The sequence below is a fragment of the Coenobita brevimanus genome, chromosome 100 (assembly GCF_032717465.1).
Source record: "Coenobita brevimanus isolate Jiangsu-jjx chromosome 100, ASM3271746v2, whole genome shotgun sequence".
Classification (NCBI taxonomy): Eukaryota; Metazoa; Arthropoda; class Malacostraca; order Decapoda; family Coenobitidae; genus Coenobita; species Coenobita brevimanus.
This window is the reverse complement of record NC_137053.1, coordinates 7660635-7676243: the sequence shown is the minus strand read 5'-3', so window position 1 is coordinate 7676243 and position 15609 is coordinate 7660635. Positions and strand designations below refer to the sequence as shown.

The 15609-nt window shown below is 41.8% G+C and overlaps 1 protein-coding gene across 1 annotated transcript in view; it reads right to left on the bottom strand.

The window, feature by feature from the left end:
• Nucleotides 1-15609, bottom strand: part of LOC145414551 (uncharacterized) — a 244392-nt gene that overhangs the window by 51156 nt on the left and 177627 nt on the right. Inside the window, exon 12 of the mRNA XM_080284071.1 lies at nt 258-470. Within this exon, the coding sequence (XP_080140197.1) occupies nt 258-470 (213 nt within the window). The remainder of the gene's footprint in view (nt 1-257; nt 471-15609) is intronic.

Genomic DNA, 15609 nt, shown 5'->3' with positions numbered 1-15609 from the left:
ATTTTGTTAGCAAAGTGTATACGCAGCCGTGCAGTCTGTAAATAAACTGTTAGGCCGTGCCCACACCAGATGCTTGTCGGTGTGTGTGATCCTACTGGAGGCGGTCTGGTGAGGGGCGAGAACATTTTTTGGTTGCAATGATCCAGAAATCCCGCCCGCAGCAGCAAGTATTTGGTGTGGACGTGGTCTTATGAATGTGTCTGTCAATCAGTCAGTCTGTCAGCAGTTTGTCTGTGCCTCTGTGCCCTGAGTCTCACCATCCTGACAGTGTGTTCCGGCGTAGCCTGGCAGACAGCGGCAGGTACTGGGAGCCACACACACGCCCCCGTTTAGACACCCATGGCCACACTCCGGCACTTCACACCGTCGCCCACGCCACCCTCGGGCACAGTGGCACACCCCGCCATACCCACACAGACCTTGATTTAGGCACCCTCCACCGCACTCGTCACCCACTCCACCTTGGCTATCTGCAAACACAAGATGCTAGTGATAGCTTATTTTTACCTGAGGGAACTGGGCAGCTACCATAACTTGAATATTACTAAGTCCTGGTTTAGGCACTGCCCCCCATTCCTCGCCATGCACCTCACCTTGCCTACCTGGAAAAACAGACACTCATTAGTCCACCGTACTTGTTGTCTGAGGAAGATGGTAATGAGCCGTTCTAATATTGCGAAGCCTTCTTAAAATTATATTCTAGCTATCTCTATGCTATTTGATTAACCATTTATTCATTTATTTATTGTTTATCTTTTATTCATTTTTTACTGGAGGGTTTAGATAATGCTTCTATGTAACCCTCCATTATTAGGGTACTTTCCTTAAGCTGAGTTTTCATATCTGGTAGCAGGAAAAATTAAGTGAAAAAAAAAAACGCCACCGAATCACAGGAGTCAGCTAAAGAAAATATGCCTTACACAGCTTAATGCTCCTTGGTGTGATGTAGATTCTAACGACCTGCAAAGAATTCTGAGCCACGAGGTCACCTTTCTATTACACCTCCTAATGGTCTTTAAAAAATTCTGAGCCAAGACGTCACCTTTCTATCACACCTCCAAATGATCTTCAATAAATTCTGAGCCAACGCGTCACCTTTCTATCACACCTCCAAATGATCTTCAAAAAATTCTGAGCCAAGACGTCACCTTTCTATCACACCTCCTAATGGTCTTTAAAGAATTCTAAGCCAAGACGTCACCTTTCTCTCACGCCTTCTAAAGGGCAGTAGGAATTTTGAGCCAAGATGTCACCTTTTTGCCATACCTTCTAATGACCTTTAAAGAATTCTGAGCCAAGACGTTATCCATCTATTGCACATCTTCACCTTGAGCGAACACGGTCACTTGGACTGATAAATGTAAAGTAAAATATCTGGACTGCATAAGCCACTTTATACAGCTGAGCGGATGAGAAGATTGTCCGTACGTGCAATGAGCTGTTAGTATACTCTTTGTACTCTACCTTGGTCTATAAATGCCATCTCTTCATCTTCACTGATGTTGTTGCAGTTTATTGAAGCTATAATATGATGACAGTCACGAAGAAATGAAATGAAAAGAGTGTAATGTAACAGTATTATCTTCTACGCATGACCAGAGTGGAATAGGGTATGAAAGGTCGAAAATCTGAACCAAGTTAAAGTTATAAGAGTACCCTGAGAAAGCCTTGCTCTTTCTCTAGTTCGTATACTCGTCTGTTATAGTGGTTTCTTGACACCTTTTCTTTACTGATTCATTTCTTTATATGGCTCTCAATATTCTTTTACATATTATTCATAAAATCTGTGTTGGTATTTACAAAACATAGGTGCCATACCAGATAATATCCAGGGCGTAGTAAGAAAATAAATCGCTAAGGAGGTGGGTCTACTTATATCTATACCGTATTTATAAAGGATCTGAAGTCACTATTACGGTAAGTCTCCACTGTAGTTACTTATTGTCAGGAACACTTTAATGGTGATATTGTCAAGGTAATAACAATTCTGGATTGCTTGTGAAATGTGTGATAACTATGAATGAAGGCAAACCTTTTACAAGCAAAGTTTTTCAGCAATTAAGGTTAAGAAATTTAATGAATAGGTCTCTCTCTCTCTCTCTCTCTCTCTCTCTCTCTCTCTCTCTCTCTCTCTCTCTCTCTCCACACACACACACACACACACACACACACACACAGGGGATATCTACACATATCCAGATGGCTACTTAGAGAGAGAAGGGGAACGAAGTAGAGAGAAAGGAGAGGGAAGAGTGGAAGGAGGAAGGAAAGATGAAGGAGGAAAGAAGAAGAAGAGAAGAAGGATGGGAGGGAAAGGAAGGAGGTGCCGGCTTGCGAAATTATGAGATGAGAAGACAGTTATAATGAGACAGACAGGCAGACAGGCAGACAGATAAATGCACTACTGAATAGGAATATCGCCTGACTGCACTTGCTCTCGCAAATTACTCTCTCTCTCTCTCTCTCTCTCTCTCTCTCTCACACACACACACACACACACACACACACACACACACACACACACACACACACACTCCTGACACTCACATTTTCACTCATGCACTTCATTCTCTTTTTCGCACTTGTTCACTGGACACTTTCCATCACAATCCCCCACCCCCTCTCACACTCTTTCACAACCCTTTATGCTCTTCAGACTCCCACTCTGTTACCAGCTCTTACACTCACTCATCTTCCCACTCAAGAGTAGCATTCAGTCTGACACTCATCCGATCTCACTCTCACTTGCCAACTAATTCACTACTACACACGCACTTTTTAACACACGTTCACTTTCACTCTGACACTCACTCCCACACTCACTCTCGGCATTCACTCCCACACAAGTGCATATATCCAGGATTCTCTCACGGGGGAGAATGTGCTTTGATGTCAAATTTAGTCGGTTTATTTTATCTGACGGAACTGGGTCACTCCTACATCTTCAACGTCGATTCATGCTTGCATGAAATTCGGTGAGCCGCAGTTAAGAGGTAGGGAAGAGTCTCCTTGGTTACTAGTCAGACAGCTCACAAGTCTGATTATACCTGGCCATCAACTGAGCGGCTTAGGTATCGTCTTCAGACGAACTCAGATGCGCAATAATATCTGAAAATTTTGCATTCTCTATGAACTTAACGTTTTAGATCCGAAATACTATTCTTACTTCTGCGTTTTCGTTCTTTTCTTTTAACTATTTATCAGACAACCTGAAAATTGTAATCCGCCGACAAATCCACAGTGGCAGGAGCGTTGACCACTGTCTCCAGTTACGTTTTGTAAAGGAAGCAATAACTGTATTCCAGCTAACGACAACGCCTGACGTCTCTACTCACCTCTAGTGCTTGGAAGCTGAATAAAATCATTCCTGAAGCTGGAATAAAATACAAAGTTCTTTCTTCATTATGCCGTTACCGTGATTATCTGTTTATCTATATATCAGTGTCTATCTACCTATCCATCCATCTAGCTATCTATATACAAGTAGACTGGGAGGCATCAAAGTTCTCTGAAAAAATGTATGAGGTATAACAACGCCTCTATAAAATGTGTTAGATATATATACAATCTTAAGCTCATGTTCGTGAAGTAGTACTTTTTTATTTTTATATATTTTATTTATTTTTTGCCTATCTACCATTGGGATCTAAATCCTAGGTCTTTAACACACACACACACACACACACACACACACACACACACACACACACACACACACACACACACACAAAGTAGTAAGGGAAATCGTTCGTTAGTTTTAGGATATTCTTTACCGCATGGTCAGTGGGGTGTGGGTTGCCTTGTAAATAGTAAGGCCCCAGTCACACTGCAGGTACGACTTATCGCAAACCACCCGCGACCTGCAAGTCGTGGGTGGTTTTGGTGAGGTTTACGACCGGCCTTCATATGTCTCGGTCTAGCCGCAGGCCACCAAGGCGACCAAAAACTCGTCGCGAGGTTTTTCGTGCTGCACGAAAAACCTCCCCGCGACCACCGATGTCGTGGCACGGAAGCCGCCCGGTGGGAGGCTGGACTGCTTCCGGCCGGCTTACAGACTGCGACTGGTCGGCAACACCTGATTTTTAAGCGGTGGTTGCCATCCAGACGGGGGCCGGTCGCCGCCCGCTCTGTGCTGTGGCCGTTCGCACTCCGTCAAGGTGATAACTGGACTGTGGCGGCCGCCATCCACAAGCCTCCTGTCCGCCATCTAGCCGGCGATTGGTCGAGCGGCCGGTGTCGGTCTAGTGGCGGCCCAGAGGTCGTGGTCAAAACTGTGACACGACGCGGACCGGCCGCCGTTTGTCAGCGGCCTGCCAACGACCGGCCGGCCACAAGTCGGTGTCTTGACATGTGTGTACCTGGCCATGGTCGCCGTTCGGCCGCCCACTGGACGGACGCTGGACAGACACTGGACGACCACCGGTAGCCAATCGGTGGCACGACTGCTCGGAGACCTCCGTGGTCGGGGACTGGTTTCGCGATTTTCAGGTTTGCGACAAGTCGTACCTGCAGTGTGACTGGGGCATAAGGGGGAAGATAGGGCCTGGGGGGTCCTGAAGGGGCCGTCCAGCACACACGCCGTGTCTTCTTGCTGGTGTGTGTGTGTGTGTGTGTGTGTGTGTGTATGTAACTTTTTTCTTTTCCTATCGACCATTGGGGACGAAGCCCCTGGTCTTAAAGGCAAATATGTATATATATGCATATACATAGGCATATATATACACACACACACACATATATATAAATATATATATATATATATATATATATATATATATATATATATATATATAATGACATAAAAACACACACACACATATATATATATATATATATATATATATATATATATACATATATATATATATATATATATATATATATATATATATATATATATATATACAGTATATATATATATATATATATATATATATATATATATATATATATATATATATATAATATTTTATGGGATTTAGTTTTTTTATTTTCATTTTTATTTTTTAATTTTTTATTTTTTATCCTTACTATGTAACTGAAAAAAAAAAGCCTAATTAACCTAAAGTCCCTAAAACTAATAACCTAACAGACAAATCGCTAACCTATACTAAATCCTAAAAAGACAAATAGCTAAACCTACAGTACTGATAAAAAGAAAAATACCTCGACCAAGAGAACTCCATCGATTGCAGATATGTAATGTCTTTCTTCATTACATACCTGCACTCATCACCTGGTGACTCTCAGTCGAGGCACAACCTAATATAGGGGATATCAACATATGAAAGTGAACCAGACGAGTCAGGAACATTTGCATATACGTCAGCTGTCGGCCCTAATTAGAATAACCTAAGCATGATGGTATAATGTTTTACATAATATGTACAAAAAGTGAAAGACCTCGCCCAACAGACCACCACCGACTGCAAGTGCCCAATACCTTCCTATATTGCACACTTGCACTCATCAGTTGGTGACTGTCAGGCGAGGAACGGGGTGTAGGGGACATCTATATTAGAAATAGATCAGTGGGAGGAGGAACTATTTCAAATATTTCAACTGTCAACCCTAAATAATAGTACAATATATACATAATTACAGTTGATAAAAACCATAACCATACAGTAAAAAAGTCACATCACTCTGATCAGTCCGATCTCTCTCAAGAAAGCCATCAATTTATCAGTCATAACAATGTCTCCATCACCCAGAATGGTGGAAAGGGCGAAGGGGAAGTCTGCTGCGCCGCAGTAATTTATAAGTGAAGCGCGTTCATGAATAAATCGCCGACAGCTCAGGATGATATGACTGATAGATTACACCGCATCACAGATGTCACAGTGCGGTGGAAAGAGTCTTTCCATGTACGGTTTCATGTGCGTTACTATGGTGGCATTGAGACGTAATCGTGCCAGGATTTTTTCCTCAAGACGACTGGGACGGTTGGCAGTGTCCCAGTCGCCCAGGTACGGCTTACAGGTTGGAATATTAAGTCTGATCCACTGACCTTGTCACAGAAGATTTATTGATTTCATTCCGAGAGAGAGACTCGACCGTAGACCACTAGGAACGTCCAAAGTCTCCTTAAGCTCAACAGCCGAATGTGCAAGTAAGTCAGCCAGCTCATTGCCGTAAATACGACAATGACCAGGCACCCAGATCAGCGTGAAGGACTTGTCGCACGAATGCAATTTATTATAATGCGGCCCTGGATCTCATTAGAGTTCGTTGTACAAAAAGCAATTGCCAGAAGGGCTGATTATGAATCCGAAAATATGACAAATGAGTCATGCCGAGATGTAAGAGCATAGTCTATGGCTTTATCAATAGCAAAAAGTTCGGAGGTAAACACAGATGTATGAGTCGGCAACCGATACCCGAGAGCACACTCAGTCGACCACACACTTGCACCCACACATTCACTCGACTTGGAGCCGTCAGTGTACAATTGGTGGGACCCCAAGTGACGAACGATGATGTTACGAAACAAGTGGTGAACCTCCGCCTCCGGCGCCTTGGTCTTTGGTGCTGGGAGCCATGATACATCAACAGTAAAGCCGGGTGGCTCCCAAGGCGCTATATTTTTAAACACCAACTTGTCACAGTCACTGAGGTCCACACCAAGCTCCTGGGTTAGTAAGTGGAGGCGAACGGCAAGTGGTCGACGCACCTCCCGCATAAGGTGGTGGTACTGATGCTGGGGGGTACAGGCCACATTGCCGATATTACTTTTCCTTGATGTTCTGATCCCATACAATAATGCCAGGTGGTCTCGGCGAATACGGAGGGAAGGCACATTCGCCTCCACTTCCATATGTGCTACACGAGTACACCGGAAGGCTCCAAGACACATTCGCAAACATTTATTCTGCAGTACATCCAAACCTTTCAGCGTGGCATCGGATGCCGAGCCATACACCAGTGCGCCATAGTCTAGCTTCGATCGAATAAGTGACTTTACACCATTAATAAAGAATTTCTGTCGGCACCCCATGTAGTACCTGCTAGGTACTTGAGGACATTTAACGGTTTATCACAACGAGCATGCAAATTATTAACATGAATTTTGAAGTTCAAACGACGATCAAAATGTATTCCCAAAAACTTTACAGAGTTTTGAAAAGGTACCGCCTGATTATCCAATGTTAAGCACAAATTAGGTACGTTACGATCAGTGAAAACTACAGCGGCACACTTAGGGATGGAAAACATAAATCCCCACTGCCAGGCCCATTGGTGGATGGAATCAAGGGCTGCTTGAATCCGCCCAGCCGAAAATTGTGCATTATGGGGAAAGTGCCATATTGCACAATCGTCAGCGTAGAGTATTTAAGATTCCTGGGGATGGGAGCTGATGACAGAATATCATTGATCAGAATGCTAAGTAAAGTGTAACTAAGCACACTTACCTTGTGGCACCCAGTTTTCCTGGATAAATATATCCGATGTTACGTTACGAGGCAATTTGACAGAGAAAGTCCTCTCCCTTAAGAAATTTGAAATAAAAATAGGCAGATTTCCTCTTAAACCACAAGCATAGAGCTTCATTAGTATACCGTGTCGCCATGTCATGTCATAAGCTTTATGGATGTCCAAAAATATCCCTATCATGAATTCTTTATTGGCAAGTACCTCTGAAATACAATGCTCCAAATTCATTAAATGATCTAGTGAACTTCTGTACTTACGGAAGCCACATTGTTGATCATTTAACAAATTCTTCGACTCTAAAACAAAAAGAAGCCTATTGTTTACCATGCGTTCCATGACTTTAATAGACAAGAAGTCGACACAGTAGGACGAAATGAAGTGAGATTCATAAGACGCCCAGCCTCTTTGGGTATCGGTATGAAGTGCGCAAAGTGCCATGAGTTGGGAACGTTCGAGACTCCCAAATCTCATTGTACATTGCTAACATCTTAATCAGGTTGTCCTGATTAAGATGCTGGATCATACCGTAAGTGATGGTGTCTGGTCCAGGGCTGGTGTCTTTACAGGATTTAAGGGCAAGGAGCAGTTCATCTTGGTTGTACGGGGAGTCTACGTCTTCTCTGGCGAAATCTATTATCTGTAGCTCAGCCGTGTGTTTATGATGTTGGAAACGCTGGTCATAATTGGCTGAGCTACTTACATGAGAAAAACTCCTGGCGAGGATGTTAGCAACGTCCACGGGCTCGTCATAGATGGTGTTGTTCACCTGCAGGGTAGTCACAGGGAAGTATGGGCCTTTAGTATTTAATATTCTTATAGTGGACCAGACTTTACTTAATGGTGTAGTACGAGTCACCGTGGACACAAAGGACCGCCAGGAGTCACGTTTGGCCCTTCTTATTATTCTTCTTGCCTCAGCCCGTGCCTGTTTGTATGCAATAAAATTTTCCTCAGTGGGCTGACTATTAAAAATCCTGTATCTCCTACTGCGTTTCCTTAATGCTTGTCAATAATCCGGCGTTCACCAATGTGCTCTATGCTTCGCATGAACTGTGTAAGTCTTGGGAATAGCAGCCTCCGCCGCGTGTATTAGGGAATTAGTTACATTTTCGACCTTAACATCTATGGTCTCCCCATATATATCTAAATTGATGATCCTTGAGAAGGATGTAACAGAAAAAAAAAAAAAGTTACTTATACCAATTAGACTGCTGAAGGGACGGTGTCCAGGCTGTTTTGTCGTGATATCTCAGTTTGAACAAGGCCAACTTCATAAGCAAGCTGATGGAATACGGAAGAAACACTGCAAGCCTTATAAATCGTTGCATGAAATTTAACGTAACTGTTTCAGATTCCGTCATTGCAAGAGGATTCCTCAGAATTAAATAAAATCGTGTGGAAGGCAGCAGGAGTAACAAAAAGTACGTCACTGCACTGGTGGCAGATCTGCATATAATTTGTTTAATTAAGGGTGCAGGTATAAAACAGGGATACGCCCATAATAAAGAATGGGTTAATTCTCTCTGTCTCTGTCTGTCTGTCTGTTTGTCTCATCCATCTTTTTTTCTTTCATCAGAGACTAAATATTTATCATTTTATGTATTTCAGATTTTATACATTATTTTACTTAACAGAGCTATGTTTATATGTCTTGTGTTCATATATCTTTTACTTTCGTATTTTTATTTTGCTGTTCTTGATATTACCTTGCTAATACACTTTTATAAATTTTATTTTTATCCTCGTCAAGTATTATACATCGCCCGCCACAAGTTAGAATTATGTTTCTTCATTCTGTAACTTATTTTCTGCAACTCACTGGCAAAACATGACAAGTCTACGGTTTTATTTACTTTCCCTGGCACTTCGCAACAAACGTCATATTCTAGTGTTAATACCTTGTTACAGCTCAGCATTAGAGTTAAATTTAAAAAGATACGCAAAGGTATAGACAGTTATTAATTTTGACCATCATATTAGGCGTTATCCCTCCGACGACGCATTTGTGTTAATTTTACTCAATACAGTGAGTTCAATTCAGCTTAGGAGAGATGTCTGCTGCTGGAGGGGTTACTGAAGGCTGCATCTAACCCATCAAAAAAAAGTCTTTCCTAAACAGAGTAAAGCAGAAAAAACTCCTCAACGGAGTAAAATAAAAAGACTATCATAAATTTACATATATATATATATATATATATATATATATATATATATATATATATATATATATATATATATATATATACTAAAGCTACTAAAATAAAAGTCTATCCTATGGTGACAAATCGAAAAACTCCTAAACTGAGTAAAATCGTAGAGTTTTGCCTTCCCTTTTACAGTTCGGCCAGAGGACGTCGTTTTCCCCTAATTTCATAGCCACCTAATGATTTTATATTCATACTGATAAACTTCACTCATCCCCTATTTAGGTCAGGAAAGAGTAGCCTAGCGCTGGGCCCTCACGCTCCTGATAAGAAAAAAGAGAAAACAAAACGAAAAAGGATGATTCATGAGTGGATGGAGAACCTTCATTAACCTCCCATCACGACAACGGCACTCTTTTAAGGGACGAGCAATCGTCTGGTTGCAGCAATAATTAGATAAATAAACGAATAAATAGATAAATAAACAAAATACGTTATGGGACGGATGAGATTAATAAAAGAAGAACCCATAGATAAGTTAAATCAGAGCTGGCATTTATAAAGTCTCCTAAGGTTAAAGGTCGTATTTCATTTTTTTTATTGAAAGAAAGAAGGAACCAAAGACCAGGAGCCCGTAAGATTGCTCCCTCCAAGAGAGAGAGAGAGAAAAAAAAACTACTTAACAGAGTGCCAAATTCAAGACTCGTTCATTTCGAGATGCCTGAATGCATTGCGTTTAAAAGACTGGAGGTCATCGGCATAAGGAAATACGGACCGAGGAAGACAGTTCCAGAGTTAGTTTGCTGCATACATGAACGACTGGGAGAAGCGGTTAATAGCTGGACAGAAATTGGTTAAAAGTTTGCTGCTCGACTGGTCCTACGCGCGCGCCCGCAGCAGTGGTGGAGGGATACAAAGAGACAATTCAGAGGAGCAGTGACCACTGCAGGAGCGACAGAAATGAGATGATGATGCAACACTGCGACGAAAAGACAGAGGTTGAAGGGAGCCAGTAAGAAGAGGAGACTTAACGAGATGAAAAGCCTTTGACTTCACCTCGTTGAGAATAGCATGTGGGGAGCCTCCCCATACACTAGAGTTGTACTCTACACAGGGGCGAATAAAACCCGCGTATAAAGTTAACAACACTGCAGAGGCAAAGAATGTACGAAGTTGGCTTGGCACATCTACTCTCTCGGAAGCAGATTTTACAAGATAGGTGATATGATCTTTTCAAGATAAATCCCGAGATAATGAAAACTCATGTAAAAAAAAAAAAAAAAAAAAATGAAGGTCTAAGCTGGGTATAGCTGGAAATTTGAGAATATTTCTATGGTAGATTTTGATGGGTAGAAGAATGTAAGAACTAAGTTTTTGACTCATTAAAAAAAAAAGAAATTAACAAAGATTACTTTTACCCCAATCAGAGATAAAAGCCAAGACTGACATAAAGCGTGCCATAGCCTCATCCCATGTTTGCTGGCGTATCTACAGAGATGGACTCTGCGAGAATGGGGATAGAAAGATGAAGTCTGGAATCATCAGTTTCTTAGTGGACAAGGTTCAATGTACAGCTCAGGTCATTAATGAACACAAGGAAGAGAGATGATGATACGACAGAGCCCTGAGGAACACCACTATTGATAGCTATAGGAAAACGGTGGTTGTATGCAACAGCAGTTATTAAACAGCAGGAATGGAAACTAAAGATGAAGGCACAGATAGAGGGATAGACGCTGTAAGGGGACAGGTTAGAAATTAAAGATTTATGCCAGACTTTATCGGAAGCCCACGAGATGTCAAGTGCAATGGCAAAGCTTTAGCCTAAGTCCCGAAGGAAGAGTACCAGGAGCCTGAAAATATGGTGAGAAGATCGCCAGTAGAAAGTCCGTGGCGGAACCCATACTGATGATCGGAAAGAAGATTTTGATAGGAAGGTGCTTCATTTTTTTTTAATACTGTAATTGGTCAAAAACTTCAAAAATACAAAACTTTGGACATTTCATATCGCCTCATCATCATTCTATCATTTTAATATCGCTATAGTTTGTGTCAGTAGCATACAAGAGGATAACGAGGTGTAACAAAGTAGATAAGCCGCGTAGGAAGAGTTCTTACAGTTTCCAGCAGCTATTTAGAAAAAAAAAAAAAAAAAAACTTAAGTCATGCATAAGATTTTAGGTTTTATACTCTTCCTTTCGCTTCAACCAAACACTCGCAGCACAGGTAGAGAAAATATTAAAGTGGAATATTCAATTTGATACTTCATGTTTTCTCTAAGAGGTGGAACGTGTTCCTGCCAGTATGGTACCTTTCGTGAAAACGATGTCAAGCACAGATGTTATTCGAGTCACCAGTTTCCACTATAGTTCCAACTTTTGTTCTGACTGCAGCGAATTCCGTGTTGTCGTCTTCTTTCCCCCCAAATCTTAGCACGTTATTAACTGTGAATCGCACCAATGCCCTTATTCTTGTGTGCATTACGTATGGCAACAGTGATATCATGTAAAATCTGTCACAAATAATCTCATGAAAACGTTATTTCTGAACAAGTTTTCATGATATAAGTGGCAAATCCAATGTTTTTTTAAAGATGCCCAATCAAATAAAAATAAAAATAACCCCATCTTCAGTAAGTTCAGCGCTGTGGTAATTGAAAGAGTATCTTTGGCTTTGTTTATAAAATTCTAATCTATCTATCTATTGCCAGACACCATAATCACGTAAGGGGTGGCCATTTGACTTTGAGCTATTTGTTTTACGGGGGGGGCACTAACCCTCCGCTAACCCACTTGCTGACACGTGAGGAGCACGTATGGTTTGGTTATATGGTTACCACCCAGCGTTATAAATGGTTTCTTGGCTTATGACTTGACAAAATCTGACACATGGTCACTGATTTTTCATGTAGATTTAAGAGAGATATAAGATATAATTCATATCTATTCGTCTATTATTTCCACAGTACTGCATGATATGACTGCCACAATTTACACCGCCATTCACCTAGTGGTCTGGGAAGCAAAATTTTGATTGTAAGTACTCTCGCTCCCTTGCCTCACCTGCTTGCTCGAAAGAAAAAAGAAAATGCTACCGGCCAATAGTCAACTGTTGTGCAGATTTACTGATCAAGAAAAACTGGCTGATCCCTCCGCTGTCATGGTGTACTTCTTAATTTGGTCTTAATTACAAGCAATTTCAATTTATTTTAGAAAAACTTTTCGAAGTGCACTAAATAAATTCGTATGGAGATATCAATAATGAAACAGAAAATACGTTGTCAGGCTAAAGGAGCTATCCTTTATAGGTAGGGGCATCATCATCATCATGACCCTCTTTCCTTGCTTAGGGATGGGGTAAGGTAGAAGCCAGAGACACAGAATGAGGAAACACGAAAGTTTGTGAGTTGTCAACAGTGTGTCTAGTGAAACTGGCCACACAAAACATTCACACATTTTTCACGGCAGGCCTGTAGCCAGGGAGGAGTCCAGTGGGTCGAACGACACCCCCACTTTCTCACGGACTGTTTTTTTAATACCAGTGCAAAAAGACCCACCCTCCATTGTTCATAAGTTTTCTGTTGTTTCTCAGCGTCGCTTATGCACACACCCAGACCCCCAATGCAAGCATGCAGCGGACCTTTGACCAGCCGGCTGCTGTGCAATTCCAAAATCAGCAGAAAACGACCCCCTCCCTCTTTCGAAAAGTCTGGCTGGGGCCTGCAGGACCTAGGAATCCTGATTCCTATTCAGTCCCTCGACAAGCCAGTCAGTAGTAAGTCAAGCATATTGCTATAATTAAAACAACTTTTTGATACTAGAATTTTTTAGGAGGTGGCGATGCGTGCAAGAGGGAGAAACTATTTATGTACTCGTACATGTCCTTGATGCATTAAGATTTCCTTGATTTATCCACAAAAACATGTATTTTGTGTATCCTTCATACTAAACACATAGTATTTAAGTATTTAACACATTTACTCAACACACTTTAAAAAACCTACCTGGCTGATACTTGACGAGGCGATATGCCTAAGGTTACGCAGAAGTGCAAAAAATAAGCTTCTCATACTCGTGCTTCCAAGTGTCCTTTCTAGACGATATTATGAAGCTGAGAGTGAGAGACAGGAGCCTGATCCCATTAACTCTCTCGACGTTAGCAGTTGCATGAAGGCGTCCATCTTGGAGCACCGGGTCGAGAGGATTAAAAGTTATTCAAAATCATTTGAAAAGATGAACATGTAAATGCGAAAATTAACGCTGGGTGTTCAATGTCTATGTTTACCTAAAATAATGTTGTGGTAGTAGGTGGAAGTTATGTTTTATTTTAAACATTAGCCCGTTCAGTAATAGGCCTCTCTTCTTAAGACAACCCGCTGGCCTCGGAGTTTTCGTAACGCCTCTTCCTCAGCAATTTATGTTGCGTATTACACCATAATGTTCTCTTGTATGTTACTCCTATTGTTATAATATCGACATTCAGAGAAACCATAAACTGAATTAATTAAATAACTGAGAATGTTTTTGACCACTTCAATCTTTCAGCTGGTGCTCTCTCTCTCTCCTTTATGCCAGAGAGAGAGAGAGAGAGAGAGAGAGAGAGACTGCACCTACCTTCACCCGGTACCTAACCAAATAGGTCACAGTTTTTACTGTTACATATATCTGGAATTTCATCATCTAATCAAATCGGTAAGACAGACGCAGGTCAGACAGTACACACACACACACACACACACACACACACACACACACACACACACACACACACACACACACACACACACACACACACACACACACACTCGCTCTCTCTCTCTCTCCCTCTCTGGCCTGCGTCTGACACTCACCTCGGGATATAGCAATGTGGCGGCAAAGGCAAATAGTTAATGGAATTTGAAACATTTGGCAGAGTTGTAAATTGCATACCGGAGTCTTTTGGTTCGGCAAGCATGTTGGTCAGTTCCGTATGTTTGTCTGTCTGACTATTTGGCTGCTCTCCTCTTATCACAGTATTGCGCCAATCGTTCTTTTAAAAACAATCAGAAGGTAGATATCCATAAACCTTGGAAGCCTGTTGTTTTTCATCAACATCGGTCAAAGGCCCTGGGCTGGGTGGGGGGTTGAAACCCCTCAGTTGGGTCCGGAAATCGTCGGGACCCAGTGGCTGGCCCAGGCACCATTTTTTCATATTTTAAAAATCGATTTTTTTTTTCTTACCAAATTGAAGACAGGCGTCTGACGCACCTGGCAATGCAATTTTTAGTTTCCTAAACCCATCCTGTGCTTCATAATAGAGAGCGACAATTTTCGCCAGATGGCTACCTACACGCCAGTGAAAACTAAGCAGACACATAACTGCCTACACGCCGGTGAAAACTGAGCAGATAATCGGGTCCATCCGGCAAGAGCTCTACCTATGGCAGTTTCATTGTTTGCCAGAATCGAAAGATTCGGCAAGCATGTTGGTCAGTTCCGCATGTCTGTCTGCTCTTTACAGGTCACAGTCTCGTGACAATCTTTCTGAAAAAATAAAAAAAAATAAGAAGAATGTAGATATCCATAAACCCTGAATGCCCGCTGTTTTTCATCAAAATCGGTCAAAGGCCCTTGGCTGGGAGGGGGGGTTGAAACCCCTCATAGACCGTTTGTCCGGAGATCATCGGGACCCAGTGGCCAGCACCGGCACGATTTTTGCAGACTTCGAAAATCGAATTATTTTTCTTACTAAATTGATGAGAAACTTTTTGTGCACCTGCAATGCAATTTTTAGCTTCCTAAACCCATTCTATGCTCTGCAAAAAAGCATTAAAATTTTCTCCAAATGACTGCCCACATGCCGATGAGAGCTAAGCAGACACAATCGGATTCATTCAGCAAGCGCTCTGCCCATGGCAGCTTCATCCGTCTGTCCGTCTGTCTGTCTGCTCTTAGAGGTCACAATTTTGGACCAATCGTTCTGAAAAACAAAAAAATCAGAAGGTAGATATCCATAAACCCTGGAAACCTAATGTTTTTCGTCAAAATCGGTC